General features: G+C 43.2%; 1 protein-coding gene across 9 annotated transcripts in view; it reads left to right on the plus strand.

The window, feature by feature from the left end:
- LOC309383404 (zinc finger protein 18-like) overlaps positions 1-19417 on the plus strand; it is a gene marked incomplete at its 3' end in the record, with an annotated part of 108688 nt that overhangs the window by 30401 nt on the left and 58870 nt on the right. For 2 of the 9 annotated variants that reach the window (XM_081935919.1, XM_081935917.1), the window contains exon 1: positions 12580-12757. The exons of 6 other annotated variants lie outside the window; for them this stretch is intronic. Coding sequence is in view for 1 of the 3 variants with exons in the window: in XM_081935909.1 (XP_081792035.1) it covers positions 502-1895 (1394 nt within the window). Of the gene's footprint in view, positions 1-501; positions 2465-7831; positions 10807-12579; positions 12758-19417 lie in introns of those variants that run through there. One more of the 9 variants, XM_081935909.1, reaches the window with a different exon arrangement.

Below are 19417 nucleotides of genomic sequence, written 5' to 3' on the forward strand. Positions count from 1 at the left end.
CAGAGAGTTCAGGGAGACATTTTGTAGTTAGATGCCATTAGCTAGTTCTTATGAAAACATTTATAAATAGATATCTTCAAAGGGAAAAGGGAAAGTTCTTTTTTTCTAGTGCTCCTAGGAAGGAAATAGGTCTATGGCATTTTGCTTAGATATATCCTATCTAATTTATATTTCTATTTAAACATTTTATGACATAATAATTCCTTGGTTTGAGGTAATGCCAAACTTCATCACACAGATTTTGACTATTTTGGCCCAAATGCATCCATATCAGTCCTATCAAGAGTTGCCATTCAGGTTTTTTGACTTAATGCCTTTTCCAAGTTTTTATGGCTCATCAATAGAGATATAATCATTTCTATACCATGCCATTATTAGGATACAAATATGCAGTATATATTAGAATTTGGGACAATACCTGAAGGCAATCAATATGACTTCTGACAGAGTGATCTTTTCCCCCAAACTTTCTCTCACATTCATATCTCTTTCCCTTTAAAGGTGATGATGAGAATTACAACGAAGACTCTGCAGAACCAATCAAAGTGTTTAGAGAAGGAGATGTAATGGAGAAACCTGCAATTCAAACAGTATTCCGAAGGCAGGAGAGGAACCTGTCAAATAACTGGAATAAGGAAAGGTCATCTCCTTCGATTGTTGCTCAGATGCAGGACTTTATTGATCAACAAGAAAAACTAAAGAACAAATATATTGAGAAAGGTGTAAGAATCTTCAAAGACACATTAGATGTAAATGGACCCTGTTCATCACAAGCCAAAGGAGGAGCCAATATGGGCAAAGACAAAGGAAAAAAATACAGTTGGATGTTCACACTTTCTCAAGAAAATGGGTCTCTGGAATCACAGAATAGTTTTCATGTGGGAGAGAAGAAAAATAAATGCAATGAACATGGAAACAAGACTGTTAATAAAAGGATATACAGAAGGGAGAAGCCAAAGAAATGCATGGAGTGTGGAAAGGACTTCAAAACAAGCAGTATACTTACAAGGCATCAAAGGATCCACACAGGGGAGAAGCCATATAAATGCTGGGAGTGTGGAAAGGGCTTTAGTGAAAACAGTCACCTTATTACCCATCAAAGGATCCACACAGGGGAGAAGCCATATAAATGCATGGAGTGTGGAAAGGACTTCAGAGCAAGCAGTGAGCTTACATGCCATCAAAGGATCCACACAGGGGAGAAGCCATATAAATGCATGGAGTGTGGAAAGGGCTTTAGCCAAAACAGTCACCTTATTACCCATCAAAGGATCCACACAGGCGAGAAGCCATATAAATGCATGGAGTGTGGAAAGGACTTCAGAGCAAGCTGTGAGCTTACATGCCATCAAAGGATCCACACAGGGGAGAAGCCATATAAATGCATGGAGTGTGGAAAGAGCTTCAGAATAAGCAGTGTTCTTACATGCCATCAGAGGATCCACACAGGGGAGAAGCCATATAAATGCTTAGAGTGTGGAAAGGATTTTAGCCAAAACAGTCACCTTATTACCCATGAAAGAATCCACACAGGGGAGAAGCCATATAAATGCATGCAGTGTGGAAAGGACTTCAGAATAATCAGTCAACTTACATCCCATCAAAGGATCCACACAGGGGAGAAGCCACATAAATGCATGGAGTGTGGAAAGGGCTTTAGCCAAAACAATCATCTTATTACCCATCAAAGGATCCACACAGGCGAGAAGCCATATAAATGCATGGAGTGTGGAAAGGGCTTCAAAGCAAGCAGTGAGCTTACATGCCATCAAAGGATCCATACAGGGGAGAAGCCTTATAAATGTATGGAATGTGGAAAGGGCTTCAGCACATCCCATAGTCTTATTTCCCATAACACAATTCATAGACTGCAGAATCCCCAAAACAATGATTAATTTGGATGAGAATGTATTCTAATTATTGATTTAATGGATTCTATGTATGAATTTACAATTTACAGACTGAACTATGAAAAAGTTTTTTAGAAATGAAAAAAGAAACAATGGGCACTTGTCATTATAATTATGATTTATACATTTTTTAAATGTATCTGTATATACAGTATATAGGAGTGTCAGACTCCTGAGCTAGTTGTGTCACATGCTGGACACAGCCACCCCAGCCCCCGCGAATAGGGAAAGTGTTGCAATGCGTCACGTAGAGCAGCAAAAAACCCAAAAACAAACTTGGTGCTTCACTGGCTGCCAAAATGACCGGATCTTGTTTGACCATGAAGACTGAACTGGGTTTAAACTCCATGTGCAGCTTTGATCACTTAGATATCTTTCTACACCAGGGATGTCAAACTCTATTTCATTGAGGGCCGCATCAGGTTTCTGTTTGACCTCAGTCAATCGCTGTTGTGGCTTGAGCTGTCTGCCAGCGAAAATGGCCTCCTGGGCTCCGTTTTCGGCTGTGACGGCCTCCTGAAACCCTCTGCCAGTGAAAATGGAGCTCATAAATTGTCAGGGGGAAAATCACCCTGAAGAAAAATGAGGTCTATGGATCAGGCTGATTTCCAACAGCATATGCATTAAGATGTGAAGAAAAAAAAATAGTCTTGGGAAGCATATTCTAATTAATAAACAAACTTTAATACGAAAATAATAAAAGTAAATAAAACAAAACTAACTAATTGTTACATGTTGATAAGAAAAGGTTCCGTCTGCCACTTGGCAGCCGGACAAAAGTTCAGCAGTAGCTTTCTCTTTCTCTCTCCTTCGTCTCTGGAATGTGTGAAGACATGCGCAATAAATCACTGTCAGATAAGAACTTTTATGGAACCGGCCCTCGTTCCATCTGAGGGCCGGGAGTCAGGCAGCACGACCACCCTGACCCATTTTGGACCCATTTGGGTCCGCCAGGGTGGGTCGGGAGGCTGGAGGGAAGGCTGGAAAGAAGGCAGAGTGCGGAGTGGGGAAAGAAGCCGGCAATGGTAATGGTGGCGTTGCGGTAGCGGCAGCGATGCAGAGAGCGGGAGGAGTGAGAGGCTGTGAGGTTGTGAGGTTGCGAGAGAGAGGCTACAGCTGCGGCGACGCTGAGCAGAGAGGAAAAGGCTGCGGCTGCGGCTGCAGTGACGTTGGAAGGAGAGAGGCTGGCGAGAGTGGAAGGAGAGAGGGAAGAAGGAGTTGGAAGGAGAGAGGCTGGCGAGCAGAGAGGAAGAGGCTGCGGCTGCGGCTGCAGCGACGTTTGAAGGAGAGAGGCTGGTGAGAGTGGAAGGAGAGAGGGAAGAAGGAGTTGGAAGGAGAGAGGCTGGCGAGCAGAGAGGAAGAGGCTGCGGCTGCGGCTGCAGCGACGTTGGAAGGAGAGAGGCTGGCGAGAGTGGCTGGTAGGAGAGGAAAAAGAGGCGGACAATGGCGACGGCGACAGCGAGCAGAGTGAGAGGAGCGACGCCGCTGCTAGGACATCTCCCGGCGGCTCCCACGTCCTCAGGCCCGCTGGCACCAGCAGCAGCCGTTGAAAGATCTGCCATGGACGCCAGGATCATCAGGACATTGGGTGAGAGCCAGCAACATCTGGATTTTGGGTGGGAGTCATGAGAGAGCTGGACTGGAATGGAAGCTGGGGGCGGCTGGGGGCGGCCTAGAACACCGGAGGCCGCCGGAAGCCCTGTATTAGGGCCATGGGTAGGCCAGAGGGACATCTAGGCCAAGAACATCTGCCCCCAAGAACATCGCCCCCCCACCCAATGGAGAACTCCAGATTACTATCTACGAACTCTCTATGAACTCTCACCCACCTAGGATCATCTAGGTTGCTACCACCCTTTGGACCATCTCTCCACCACTCAGACCACTTGGACATTTGATCACTCTCCCCCCCTTTTTTTTTGACTGACCACTTATTATCTACAACATCTTTGACCCCATCGTGTTTTTTAAGATTACTTATTCGAGGTTAGACCTGCTCCGCCTGTGGGAGTCCCCCCTCTCAACGTCGGTTGGGAGACCATGGTTGTTGGATACACCCGGTCGTTTGTACCAACCCCCGCAATCTAGGTGGTCAGGAACTACAGAGCCAGGGCCTGAGGCTGATGCTCTGCAATGCAAGGTCCATGACCAACAAGGCCCCCCTCATCAATGAGTTGATCTCAGCGGGGGAGCTGGACCTTGCAGGGATAACGGAGACCTGGTTGGGCCACGAAGGTGGTTTACCCCTCGTGGAAATGTGCCCACCGGATTTCCGTGCATTCCATCAGCCTCGGGCCCTGGGTAAGGGTGGTGGGGTGGCGGTAGTTATACGGGAATGTCTAGAGCCGAGGGAGTTCACTGTACCTCAGATACCCGGGTGTGAGTCCCTTGGTGTGAAATGGGGCCCAGGGAGGCAGTGGGGCTTGCTGATTGTATACTTGGCTCCTCGCTATGCATCAGCAGCCCTGCCCGAGCTCCTCGAGCTGATCTCAGAAACGGCAGTTGAGACCCCCAAGCTTGTGGTCATGGGGGATTTCAACTTGCCGTCGATGGGGGAAGCATCCGAGGTAGCTCAGGAGTTCATGGCTTCCATGACAGCCATGGACCTGACCCAATTAATTCAGGGCCCCACACACGAAGGTGGTCACACTCTGGACCTTGTTTTTGTATCTGAACAGTGGACGAGTGATCTGGGAAGAGGGGATGTAATCATCACTCCCCTGTCATGGTCAGATCACTCATATCTCCGGCTGGACTTCCCTGGCGCTACCCCCCACTGCGAGGAGGCGGAACCAAACTGGCCAAGTTGGTACCGCCCCAGGCGCCTGATGGAACCGGACAGGTTCCAGACGGAGCTTGGGCCATTCCCTGTAGCCCTGACCCGCTCTCGCTCCGAGAACCTAGTGGCCACCTGGAATAGGGCGGACGCTGGGGCCCTGGACCGAGTTGCGCCTTTGCGGCCTCTCCTGCGGCGATGACCCACCCAGGCTCCTTGGTTTACCAAGGACCTGAGGGTGATGAAGCGCCATAGGAGACGCCTAGAGGGCAGGTGGAGGTCCTCACGCTCCGAATCTGATCGAACACAGGTAAGAGCCTATTCACGGACCTACCTTGTGGCATTAAGAGTGGCCAAACGTAGACATTGTGCCACTCTTATTGCGTCCGCTGATAACCGCCCTGCCGCCCTGTTTCGGGTGACCCGCTCCCTCTTATCACACAGGACGCGGGAAGCCCCTTTAGAGGGAAGAGCAGAGGAGTTTGGGGAATATCTGCAGGACAAAATCGCTCAGATCCGGAGCGGATGGGCCCCCTTCAGTGGACCAGAGGAGCCGTCAACAGTGAGTCTTGTGAGACCATTCTGGGAGGAGTTTGATTCTGTTGCCCCCGAGGATTTGGACAGGTTGCGTGGACGGCTGCGACCGACCACATGTTTAATGGACCCGTGTCCCTCCTGGTTGGTACTGGCATCCTGGGAAGTGACACGAGGCTGGCTACTGGGCTTGGTGAACGCCTCATTGGGCGAGGGGTCCTTACCTACCGCCTTGAAAGAGGCGGTGGTGAGGCCCTTACTCAAGAGGCCTTCCCTTGACCTGATGGAGCTAGCTAATTACCGTCCAGTCTCCAACCTTCCCTTTTTAGCGAAGGTTGTAGAGAATGTGGTGGCACAGCAGTTTCCACGACACCTTGAGGAATCCGAATATCTAGACCCACGCCAGTCCGGCTTCCGGCCCGGACACAGCACGGAGACGGCCTTGGTCGCGTTGGTTGATGATCTCTGGAGGGCCAGAGATAGGGGTTGTTCCTCTATCCTGGTCCTATTAGATCTGTCAGCGGCTTTTGATACCATCGACCATGGTATCCTATTGCGCCGGCTGGGGGGGATGGGAGTTGGAGGCACCGTTCTGCAGTGGTTCGGCTCCTACCTCTCCGACCGGACGCAATGTGTGTTGGCAGGGGGGCAGAGGTCGACCCTGAGGCCACTCACTTGTGGAGTGCCGCAGGGGTCGGTCCTCTCGCCCCTTCTGTTCAACGCATATGTGAAGCCGCTGGGGGAGATCATCCGTGGTTTTGGGGTGGAGTATCATCTGTACGCTGATGATACTCAGCTGTACATTTCCACCCCAAACCACCCCAACGAGGCTGTCGAGGTGATGACCCGGTGTTTGGAAGCCGTCGGGGTCTGGATGGGGGACAACAGACTCAAGCTCAACCCCTCCAAGACTGAGTGGCTATGGCTACTGGCACCCCGGTTCAGCCAGTTGATACCATCACTGGCCATAGGGGGCGAGCAATTGCCCCCTGTGGAACGGGCGCGCAATTTGGGCGTCCTCCTAGATGCCCGGCTGTCAATGGATGACCATGTGGCAGCCGTGGCAAGGGGGGCGTTCCACCAGGTTCGCCTGGTGCGCCAATTGCGCCCCCTACTGGACCGGGATGCCCTATGCACGGTCACTCATGCACTGGTGACGTCTCGGCTGGACTACTGCAACGCCCTCTACATGGGGCTTCCCTTGGGACGCGCCCGAAGACTGCAGCTAGTCCAGAACGCAGCCGCGCGGGCTATTATGGGGAGTACTAGGTACTCCCACGTAACACCGTTCCTGCGCGAGCTGCACTGGCTGCCTGTGGTCTTTCGGGTGCGTTTCAAGGTGTTAATTACCATCTTTAAAGCGCTCCATGGCACAGGACCTAGCTACTTGCGGGATCGCATCCTACCACATACTTCCCTGCGACCAATTCGCTCTCACAGGGAGGGAAACCTCCTGGTGCTGTCCACTAAGCAATGCCAACGGGCGGCGCCTAGGAGTAGAGCCTTCTCTGTGATGGGCCCAACCCTCTGGAATGACCTCCCCCCCCCCGATATTAGAACCACCAACTTCCGCTCCTTCCGACAAAAACTGAAGACTCATCTGTTCCATTTAGCCGGCTTGGCCCATTCATAGTCTTATCTTACCTCCTGGCAGATATTTTTAATTGGGTATTTTTAGGGGTTATTTTTAAACATTGTTTTAATTGCTTTACTTTAGGTACAGTTTTTTACAGCCTCCTCTTTTAAGTATTTAGTATTTAACTATGTTTGTATTTATTCCCATGTATTTATGTGTTTTAATCTGACTGTACACCGCCCCGAATCCCTTTTGGGAGAGGGGGCGGTATAAAAGTTTGAAATAAAGTAAAGTAAAGTAAAGTAAAGTAATGGGGCTGCCCTTGGGACGTGCCCGGAGACTGCAGTTAGTTCAGAACGCAGCCGCGCGGGCTGTGATGGGGAGTACGAGGTACTCCCACGTAACACCTCTCCTGCGCGAGCTGCACTGGCTGCCTGTGGTTTTTCAGGTGCGTTTCAAGGTGCTGATTACCATCTTTAAAGCGCTCCATGGCATGGGACCTAGTTACTTGCGGGATCGCATCCTCCCACATACATCCCTGCGGCCAATTCGCTCACACAGAGAGGGACTTCTCCTGGTGCCGTCCACTAGGCAATGCCAACGGGCGACACCAAGGAGTAGGGCCTTCTCTGTGATGGGCCCAACCCTCTGGAATGACCTCCCCCCCGACATTAGAACCACTACTGACCTCCGCTCCTTCCGGCAAAAATTGAAGACTCACCTGTTCCGATTAGCAGGCCTGGCATAATTACAACTGTCCCTCCTGGCAAATGTATTAACTGGTTATTTTAGGGGTATTGTTTTTAACTTATTGTGTGTGTTTTAGGGGTTCAAAATCCTATATTTATATATATTGCTTTGTACAGTTCTTTTAATTCCATTTTTAACCTCCTCCATTCTAACTGTACATATTCAATTTTATTGTATTTTGATATATTTGGCATGGACTGTACACCGCCCCGAGTCCCTTTTTGGGAGAGGGGGCGGTCTAGAAGCATGAATAATAAATAAAATAAATAAATAAATAAGGGAGAGTCGCACATGGCCCTTGCATGCTCTGCATTTGACTGCGACAGCCTCCAGCAACTCTCTGCTCACAAAAACGGAGCTTGTAAGGGCCGTGTTCCTCCTGAACATGTGGCCCTCTTGAGCTCTGTTTTTGCTGGCAAAGGCAACGCAGGTCGGTCTTTTGTTATTTGCAGGGTGGAACCATGGGATAGATCTAAGCACCCCAATGTCCAGTTCCGGTGATTTTGACACCTCTGCTCTATGCTTTTGGTGTCAATATTCAAAGAAACATGCAGCTCTTTCGCTGCCCCCCAAAAGTTGGTGCCTCTATCTGAACTAATGTTTTTAAAGGGCCTGAGATAGCAATAAAACATCTGAGGGCCTTTATGAAGCTAGAAGTGTCCATACTCAATAACTTCAATGTGGACAGTTCTAATGGACATACAGGTGAATAGGGTTGCCCACCTCTCACTGTTTGTTTGACACGCTCTAGTGTGATGTGTGGTCACAGACCAGGGTCCAAAGACATCAAGGCCAACGTTGGTGAAAGGACTTGTGCTGAGTCTGTTGGCTGGAAGATCAGCCATATTTTGTTTTTGCAACATACAATGGAGCTTGCCACAAGGAATACACCCGAAGATTACATACTCGCACCTCTTTTAGCTCCAACTATCCACAAACCAGAGGTTCTTACATCTTCTTCTCTAAATAGTCATCCTTGATGTTTGACTTGATGGTGAAAGTGCAGCACAATCAAAGAAGCAATGTGATGATTGCCAGGAGGGTTTTTCTCTTGTTTCTATCTTTCTCCTTACAGCAGCCACCTACTCCCAAAAGACCATTTTGCTCGAGAAACAGGTCACGTTTCCTCAGGGAGCTCTCTCTAGGGATAAGTCTTTAGTTTAGCATACAGTGAATTTCTTGGGATAGGTTCCATACTGCACAGTGTGCACAGTTTTGCCCCTAACAAATCCAATGTGACATTGTGCTTTAGTATCTATTGTTTTTAAGTAGGCAACAGCATCTACTGCTGTGATAGAAGCATCAGAAAATATACAGAGCTTTTGGCTTTGTATCTCTCTAAAGCAGGTTTATCAAGCTCAATTTATTGAGGGCCTCATCAGCATTATGGTTGATTTCCAGTTGTATGTAAGATTATGATGACTCAGTGCCAGGTGGGCATGGCTGGGTAGGTATGGCTGGGTGGTCACAGTCAGATCTTCGGGACTAGGTGAGTATGGGTGGCTCAACATGTTTGGCTGGACGCTGCTCACTGGGCTCAGCTGACTTGGGACAGCCAGGTCAGGATGGATCAAGTCATACTGGCTAGCTCAACATGGGGACAACTTGGTGCCCCACAAGCTCCTTGCCTCCCTTGGCAGCCAAGCGTGTGCATGTATACGTGTGGACACATTCACACAGACACACACACACACTTCATTCCAGGTTTGGGTATTTTGAACCACAGAGGAAGGAGAGGGCCTTCTCCCCAAGCCCAGGCATGATTGGCAGTTTCCAAGTCAGATATTCCTGAAAGTCTCCAAGCTTGGAATGGTGTGTGTGTGTATCTGTGTGTGCCTTTGCACAGCATGTCAAAGGAGATGTTCTTCTCCCAATCCCAGACATCATTGGCATTTCCTTGTCTGGTGCCTCCTCTCCGCAAAGCAGGAGGCGGTGGATGACGCTGCTGCATGTGGAAGTGGGGAGGAGAAATTTTGCAGGAAGCAGTTTCCTCCGAGTCCAACTTCTTCCTTGTGAGATGTCTGGAGAGGAAGAGGGAGTGGCAGGGGAGTTATGTTCTGTCCCCACTGCACCTTAGTCTGTGTGCAGCTCGACGCAGTTAAACTCACCTATCCTCCAATAAAGCAGACCGTGTGTGTAGATCTGAATGCTTTATTGAAAGAACAGGATATGGTGAAACTAGGGAAAATAGGGATACATAAAATGAGAACAAATACAAGATAGAGAGTATTAAGTTACTGCTAAACAACCAATAAATACAAGCAATTTATTTTTTAAAAAATAATATTTTATTGAACATATTTTTTAAAAAAAGACAAAAATAAGTTCTTTCTCTCAAACATTTCCACCTCGGTATACATCAATTTAAATCTCACCAACGATGCTCTGTGTGTGGGATGTGGGTTTATCCTTGGATAACCATGTTCTACAGGTTAAGGTGGCTGCTTTGCCTTCTCCAAATTTTGAGGGAAATGGAGTCTGGCTTCTCAGCGTGCACTTGGTTTGAGAGTGTGGGGTGATGGTTAAATGTGTAGAATCAGCTTCAAACAATTTACTTGGGGCATGTTTGTCTCTCTTCTTCTTAAGAAGAAGTCTAAATTGGATTTAAATAAAATAAATTAAATATCAATGGTGTGGTTATGTATTATATTCATGTATTAAACTCCTTAACTGCTTTAAAATGTATTAATACATGAAGATTTGTGGAAGGATTTGGAGGGGGAATATTTCAGGATTTGAGAGGCTCATGTTGGTTTGAAGCTTTTTATTCAATTGTCAGAAATAGTTTTGGGTCAAGCTGGACAATAAAGAGACTGAAAAGAGCAGAGAAATTAATTCAATTCTTTATAAACCCCCTTTCTCTTTCCATCAACATTATTTCTTTCACTAATTTAAGCTAAATCTCTTTTTTGTTGCATTGTCACCTCCCTATCCAGACAAACTGTTGGAATCCTCAGGTTTTCTGGTTGGAAAAGAATTATACTTATTTATTTCTGTTTATTCATGATCTGTGGATTGATGGGCCCCAATATCATGGCTGAAACTGGTCCGGGTTCTTTCTTCCCTGTGAATGTTATTTTTGGGTTGTAGAGGTAAGGCAGAGGGAATAAAGCCTGTCACAAGCCAGAACTTTATTTCAGGAGCTGCTAATGTGTGGCCATCTTGTCTCCTCTCCCCAGGCTCATACCTTGACAGGGTGTGCAGAGCTTTACTACATAAGACAACTCAGGAGCAATAACAGCAAACATGGTTTGTAAAAAATAGTGGTTTTATCTACAAAAGAATATATACTATACATACACGTACTATAGGCAGGATTCAAACGATCAGTAAATTTGACCTGTTTGTGTTCAGGACATCTTGTGCAAACTTGTATGGCTGAGTGTAGGAAGAAAGAGAAATGGAGCACTGTAAATATGAGTCAGTTGACTGGCATTTCATTTGATGTGGACTGAATTTTCTTCATTTGTTAAATGCCAAATGCACTGAATATTCTAGGTGGAAGTCATCCATTTACCATCTCAGAAAATACTTCAATGGGGATGAGTGTGGTTGAGGTCTTAAGGGCTTGTTCTCCTATTGCCCTGGCTAGATAAATATTGCTATACTTGAAAAAGCATTGAAAAGGACATTCACTGACCAGATTTGTATCTCCCTTTCCCTCAGGAAATCGGATGATGTACATATTATCGGTAGTCCTGGATTGAGCCCAACATTTTTGTTGCTAAGTCTCCCTAACAAGGAAGGGTAGGAAGAAGTTGACTCATCCATATGGTAGAGTTGAAAAAGTGGCCAAAGATCTAACTCACGCAAGAGAAGGAAATTTATTAGATTTGTATTCTCTCTTTCTTTCGGAAAGTCAAGCTTGTACAGTCATCTTTCCTTTTTCCTTCTTGTTTTGGTTGATTTATTCCTTTCTTCCTCAGCAACAGATTTAAATGAGATTCTTGTTAGGAAAATGTTTCCCCCTAATACCAGTACTTTAAATACAATTCTCTTTACTGAAGTATAACATTGCCGAAATCTTCCCAATCAAGGAGCCCCACCAGCCTCTCCTCCCCCCCATGGGAAATGCACCATTTCTCCGCTCTTTGCGTGAGCACCTTCCGTGACTCATCCATATGGTAGAGTTGAAAAAGTGGCCAAAGTTCCAACTCACGCAAGAGAAGGAAATTTATTAGATTTGTATTCTCTCTTTCTTTCGGGAAAGTCAAGCTGGGGTACATTGTACAGTCATCTTTCCTTTTTCCTTCTTGTTTCGGTTGATTTATTCCTTTCTTCCTCAGGAACAGATTTAGAATCAAGATCACGTGAAGTGTTAATACCACTTTATAATGCCTTGGTAAGGCCACACTTGGAATACTGCATTCAGTTCTGGTCGCCACGATGTAAAAAAGATGTGGAGACTCTAGAAAGAGTGCAGAGAAGAGCAACAAAGATGATTAGGGGACTGGAGACTAAAACATATGAAGAACGGTTGCAGGAACTGGGTATGTTTAGCTTAAGGGAAAGAAGGACTAGGGGAGACATGATAGCATTATTCCAATATCTCAGAGGTTGCCACAAAGAAGAGGGAGTCAAACTATTCTCCAAAGCACCTGAGGGTAGAACAAGAAGCAATGGGTGGAAACTAATCAAGGAGAGAAGCAACTTAGAACTGAGGAGAAATTTCCTGACAGTGAGAACAATTAATCAGTGGAACAGCTTGCCTCCAGAAGTTGTGAATGCCCCAACACTGGAAGTCTTTAAGAAGATGTTGGATAGCTATTTGTCTGAAACGGTATAGGGTTTCCTGCCTAGGCAGGGGGTTGGACTAGAAGACCTCCAAGGTCCCTTCCAACTCTACTATTGTATTGTATTATTGTAAATGAGATTCTTGTTAGGAAAATGTTTCCGACTAGTACCAGTACTTTAAATACAATTCTCTTTACTGAAGTATAACATTGCCAAAATCTTCCCAATCAAGGAGCCCCACCAGGCCCCACCCCATGGGAAATGCACCATTTCTCCGCTCTTTGCATGAGCACCTTCCGTGCACAGAAAATCCACCAGTGGGGGCACTTCAGCTTTGAGCCCTGGTTACAAGTTGGGAAGGCAGGAACGTCATTCAGTTTTTGCCTTTCTAGGATACTAGACTCTCTTTAACCACGTGTGCTGCGCAGGAATTTAGAAAGGGAGAAAGAAAATCGTAAATTTCCAGAGGTAGAAAAGGTAAGTGTGTCTTTGTGTATGTATGTTTCCCTCCCGCCTAACCGCCCCTTTCCATGATTGTAACAGACATGGGGAGAAAGCAGAGGCCATGCATGCTGCCCTCGGGAATAAATCGAGATTCTCATAAATGAAAGTGGGGGGGGGGAACCTGGAGAGAGTCCTTCCAACCCCCTTTCCTGGTGAAAGCTCCTGTGTAGGGGGAGAGCTTGCATGGCAAATCTCAAACAGGAAATAAGAAATATATTTGCAAGGAAGAGAGGCAGAAGATGATGCCTACATTCTCACTGTGTGTTGGATGACACTAAACTAGGTTTGGACTCCCTTTCTAATTTGTCTTAGGAAGGTAGTAAACCAGCATCCTAAACCAGGGTCAATTGACCGGCATTTCATTTGATGTGAACTGAAGTTTCATGCTTTGATCTACACTTTTAAAAAGCAAGTCTCTCCTTGTGAGTAAAAAGAAATTGAAATGATCCAAAATGCCAAATACACTCAATCTTCTTGAAGAAAGTCATCACTTTACCAGCTGAGTAAATACTTCTCAATATGTGGGGATGAGTGTTGATGAATGGTCCAATCCACAACTTTCTGGCTGTTTGAATATATTCTCTATTCTGTAAGAGAATCAGAAAATAGAGGTCATTTGTTCATCTTCTTTAGGACAACATTATTTCTTTGACTAAGAGGACTTTAGGTATTCCCAAGGCTAGGTGAACATTGCTATGAATGTGTGGGAAGCTCAACCCCCCACCCCCCCAAGAATGAACTATTTGGAGAAATATTAAAAAGAAGCAGAATATTATATTTCCCCTAAGGGAGAAATGGAGAAACATGCTATTTTTTAAAATATTTTTTGTTTTGTTCTCTATATACAATTATAGGTATACATTCACATAGTTATTCTTTTTTTACATTCATGGTTCTTATACATTTGTCATTCCATTTATAGAATTATAATATTCCATTTGGGTTGTTTTGTTTACCATCCCTCACCTGTTTTGACACCACCTTCTCTCTTTTTTCCCTTCTCTACTTACTTCCTCCTTTCCCTTCCGTCTTCCCTTACCTCTCCCCTCCTCCTCTCTTCCTCTTCCCCTTCCTACCCTCTCTCCTTTTCTCTTTCTCTCCTTCTCCCTTCCACCTTCCTCTCCTCACCTCTCTCTTCCTTCCCTTCTCTTCCTCTCCCCCCCTCTCTTCCTTTCTCTTCCTCCCTCCCTTCTCTACTTTCTTCTTTCCTCGTCTCCTTCCCCTTCCTTCCTCCCTTACCTCTCCCCTACTTCTCTCTACCCCCTCCCCTTCCTACCCTCTCTCCTTCTCCCTTCCATCTTCCTCTCCTCACCTCTCTCTTCCTTCCCTCCTTTTCCTCTCATTTCCTCTCCTCCTCTCTTCCTTTCTTTTTCTATTGTTGCAGGTGTCTCTTCCAGTTCTTAATATATATTTTCTTGGGGTGGTATTTCCGCAAACCTAAAAATCGTTGAATATTGTTTCTTGTTCCTTTTCCTTCTCTCTCTCTCTTTTCTTTTTTGGACAAAGACAGACAACACATAACACATAGAACCTTCTTCAATCACATACAGCATGTCGTTTGGTTGCAGAGTTTTGCGCATCATTTCCATAGTCCTCACTTTCAATTTTATATAAAATCACAAATTATCAATCTAGTATATATGTATACATTATTATCATTGTACATCATTTATTTGACTATAATTATTATTCCTTCAGTTTGAACGAAAAATTCTAGGTATTGGATTCATTTATATTATAACAATTCATTGCATCATCCTAAATCTATTCAATGATCATATACCTTTGTATTGTTATGTGTATTATTCTATTATTCTTATATTATAAAAATTCTCCAACATTTTTCATTTACATGTTTTTTATCTAAATTCCATATAAAATTGTTCATCTTCTTCTTCTCTAATTTCAAATGTCAATTTACTCATTTCAGCACCTTCCATTATTTTATGAATAACTTCCTCCTGCGTTGGTATTTTCTCACTTTTCCAATTTTTTGCAAATACAATTCTAGCTGCCGTTAACACGTTTACAATCAAATATTTCAAGTCTCTATTGTATATTTCCGGTAATATTCCCAATAAAAAAAATCTCAGGTTTAAAGTCTATATGTTTCTGAGTCATTTTTTCCAACCATGTGGATTTTAGTCTAATATCTTTTAGCTTCTACGCATGTCCACCACATATTGTAATATGAACCCGGTATCTTATGACATTTCCAACATTTCTCTGATTTGTCCTTGAACATTCTTGCTATTTTCGCCGGGGGTAAGTGCCACCTGTAAAACGTCTTATACAAGTTTTCTTTATATGCTGTTGATATTGTCATGTTATAATTTTGTGACCATAATTTTTGTCATTTCTCTAAATCAGTTCTATGACCAAAATTTCCCCCCCAAGCAATCATAGATTCTTTAACTTGTTCTTCTTCTAGTTTAACCTCTAATAAGTATCCATAGAATTTTTAAATCACCTTTTCATCAGTACCTGTCAGAATTTTATCCAAGTCAGTCATTTTATCACAAAAACCTATTTTAAAATCTTTATCATATCTAGAATGTATTTGTGTGTATGAAAACCAGTTCATTCTTATATCTTGTTCTTCTAATTCTTGCATAGATTTAAGTTCACCCTTAGCATTCAATATTTCACCATATCTAACTGTTTGTTCCTTTTTGTATATTATTGAATATGAAAATGCTTCCCTAGTTGATAACCAGACTGGGATTTTTAAATAATATTGCCTTTTAATCTTCTCTCAGTTTAATAACAAGGCCTCCCGTATGTAATGCCTTCTGAAATACCCCTGTGTTTTAGTTCCCTTATACCATAAGAAAGCGTGCCAACCCAACAACAAATCATGACCTTCTAAGGTCAATAATCTAGAGTTTCTTAACGTTATCCATTCCTTAACCCACATCAAGCTTGTTGCCTGGTAATATAACTCCCAGTTAGGTAGGCCAAATCCTCCTCTTATTTTAGCATCTTGTAACAGTTTAAGTTTTATTCCCGCTTTCTTTCCCTGCCAAATGTACTTCAATACTATTTTGTTAAGGCCTTCAAAGAAATCTTTCCTTAATTTAATTGGAATTGTCTGGAACAAATATAAAATCCTGGGTAGTGTATTCATCTTGATTGTTGATATTCTCCCTATTAGCGATAGTTGTAAGTTTTCCCATTTGGCCAGGTCTGTCGTAATTTGTTGTTTAAGTTTATAATAATTGTTCTCTTTAAGTGTACTACATCTTGCTGTCAAATATATCCCCAAATATTTAACCTTGTTCGTGACCTGAATCTTCAAAGCTTCCGCCAATGCTTCCTTTTGTCTTGCTAGCATGTTCTTTGTCAAAATCTTTGTTTTGTCTTTATTTATTTTTAAACCTGCTACTTTTCCATATTCCTCTATTTTTTCTATCAATTTAGGTGCGGTTTCCAATGGATCCTCTAAAGTGAAGATTAGTTCCTCTGTGAATGCTTGCAATTTATATTCTTCTTTTAAAATTTCCATTCCTTTTATGTCTTTATCTTCTCTAATGTTTCTGTTTAAGACTTCTAATGTTAACACGAACAACAGGGGAGATAGTGAGCAACCTTGTCTTGTCCCTTTCCCAATATCAATGGAATCTCTCAATTGTGCATTTATCATTATCTTTGCTGTTTGTTTGTGGTATATGGTTTGTATGGTTTGAATAAATTTCTTGCCAAAGCCCATCTGTTCCAACTGTAGCAACATAAATCGCCAATTCACATTATCAAAACTTCTGAGTATCCAAGAATATCAACGCCATTTGTTTTTCAGGATGTGCCTCATGATATTCCAAAGTGTCCAGGATTATTATCATATTATCTTTAATATGTCTCTTTGGCAGAAATCCATTTTGATCAGGATGAACAAAGTTATTTAAGTATCTTTTCAGTCTTTCTGCCAGTATTGAGGCAAATATTTTATAATCTGAATTTAGCAGGGAAATTGGTCTATAATTCTTAATTTGCTGTGGGTCGGTGTCCTCCTTTGGCACCAGTGTTATATAAACTTCTGACCAAGATTTTGGTATCTTCATCTTTAACATGGCTTCGTTCATAACTTCTAACAATGGGAGATACAACGATTCCTGTAAAGTTTTATAAAATTCCACTGGTAGTCCATCTGGACCTGGAGCTTTTCCATTGTTTTGTTTTTTAAGAACTTCAACTAATTCCATCATCGTTATATTACCTTCTAGCATCATTTCAGTTGCTTTAGTTATCTCGGGTAAATTTGCTTTTTGCACATATTGTTTAACTCTTTCCTCCTCTATCTTGTTCATATAATTTCCCATAGTATTCTTGTATAATTTTTTTCTTCTCTCTGTTTCCATAACAAATTTGCCTTGGTCATCTATTAGTTGCATTATTTTTCTTGATTCTCTCTCTTTTTCCAATTTATACGCTAGCCATCTCCCTGGTTTATTTGCATTTTCAAAATAATTCTGTTAGCACTTCTAATTTTTTGTGCTAATTCCTCCTTTTCCATTAGCCCCATTTTATGTTTAGTTGTGTCCATTTTTACTTTAATATCCTTTTTTTTGTGCGGCCTTCTGTAACTCTTTTTCAAGTCTCTTGTAGTCATCATCCAGTATTTTAAAAGCTTGTCTTTTTTTAATATTTCTTTTTCTTGTATAGTCCATTATCAAGCCTCTGGCATAGGTCTTCATTGTATCCCAGAGATTCTGCATTGATGTGTCCTCTTTTTTATTTTCTTCGAAGAAATCGCCAATTCTTCCTCCATTTTCTGTACAAAATTCTTTTCTTTTAATATAGTATTATTTAAAATCCATCTAGATCTTCTCCTTTGTCCTTTCCACTTAATTGTCATTGGATTGTGATCTGCCCAAGTACTTGTTTCTATGTCAATTTCCTGTATATCACAAATCAATTCCTTTGAGATCCATATCATATCTAATCTGGACCATGATAAATGTCTATTTGAGTAGAAGGTATATTGTCTATTTGTGGGGTTTCTTTCTTTCCATATATCTTTTAAGTTATTTCATCAGTCTTTTTAAAAAAGGATTTAGGAAGAGTCTATTTATTTTTGTTGTTTTTTGTGTTTAATAGCCCATATTCTGATCTACAATTTCATTAAAGTCTCCCATCATACAAATATTAACATAATCCAATTCAATTATTTATTTTATGAATGTGTGGGAAGCCCCCCCCCTCCCCCAGAGAACGAACTATTTGGGGGAATATTAAAAAGAAGCAGAATATATGGAGACGACTTCCGGCAGCCGAAGGTGACGGACTCGTGCGTCCGCTTTTTCGCTGCCAGTGGGCTCCTCTGAAGTCTAGGGGGAGCACAGGGTGCCTTGGAGGGGCACCCTGCCATAGGGGCGGCTTGCTGGAGCCCCCTGGAACGGCAGCAGCCGCATGGGGGTCTCCAGCTTTGCCCCAGGAGCCGGGGAGCGTAGGGAGAGCCCGGAATGCCACTGTGCGCTTCGCCGAACGCAGCCTGGAAGGAAACAATTAATTTGAATGAAACAGCTGAAGCACGGTGAGGTGAGGGGTCTCCCCAGGTCTTTTACTGTCTTTACTATTCTGACTATTCTGCAGTTTTCTTTTGGGGGGGGGACTTTGTTTCAACCTTTGGAGGAGTTCAGATTGGAGGGGGGGGAAATTCCACCCCCCTTGGAAAAGCGGCATTTGGAAAATCTCTCCCTTTTATGGGGGAGAGAGAAAGTTTAAAATCTACTTTCACTTCCCTTAAATAATGGGGGGGGGAGTTTTTTTTCTTTTTTTTAATAACAAAAGTTTTATTGGTTTTTTTCAAATATTTTGGGGGAAAGGGTACATAAATGTGGGAGAAAATTTTTGACAGCTACATCATACGGAAGGTGGTACTTCCCCGGAATGTTGCATCTCTTTCATATTTTATATATATCAAAATATCATTGTTACATTCATATTAGCAGTTATTTTACTCAATTCTTTGACATCTTCAACCATACTTTATATCACTTCTACATTTCATTATATTAGCAATTGCGATATGTTTTTAATTCATTTCTGTGACCTAAGTTTCATTGCTGTCTCCTCTCCCCTGTCTGTTGGCTGAGCCAAGGCTCCTCCCCCCTTCATGTTTTGTGTGCCGTCTCTTGTTTCACCTAGGAGGTCCTTATGTTTTCCCATGAAGGCTTCTGCCTCCACCACTGTGTTAATTCTCACTCTACCCCCCCTCCCAAAAAATCAACAAGCCTTCTGGAATTAACCACCAAAACCAGATATTTTTTTCATATAACTTTTTAGTTAGAAAGAAGAATTTCTTCCTCTTATCTCTTATTCTTTTTGGTATCTGTTTCAGAATGGTTATTTCTTTGTCCTTATATCTTAGAGGTTCCCCCCTTTGAACTCCTAGAATCTCATCTCTTGTAGTCTTTCTAAAAAACTTAACATGTACCTCCCTTGGAACATTGTGTATTCTAGCATATGCTGAATTGATTCTATATATCAGGTCAATATCCCACCCTAGCTGCTGTTTATCTCTTTTAATATAATCTGCTAGCATTGTTATCATGGTCTCTCTTATGTCTTCACCCTCTGTTTCAGGTATATTTTGAAATCTAAGAAGAAAAGACATCCTTTCAAATTCCATTTTTT

The sequence above is a fragment of the Natrix helvetica genome, assembly GCF_964273705.1.
Source record: "Natrix helvetica genome assembly, chromosome: 1".
NCBI lineage: Eukaryota > Metazoa > Chordata > Lepidosauria > Squamata > Natricidae > Natrix > Natrix helvetica.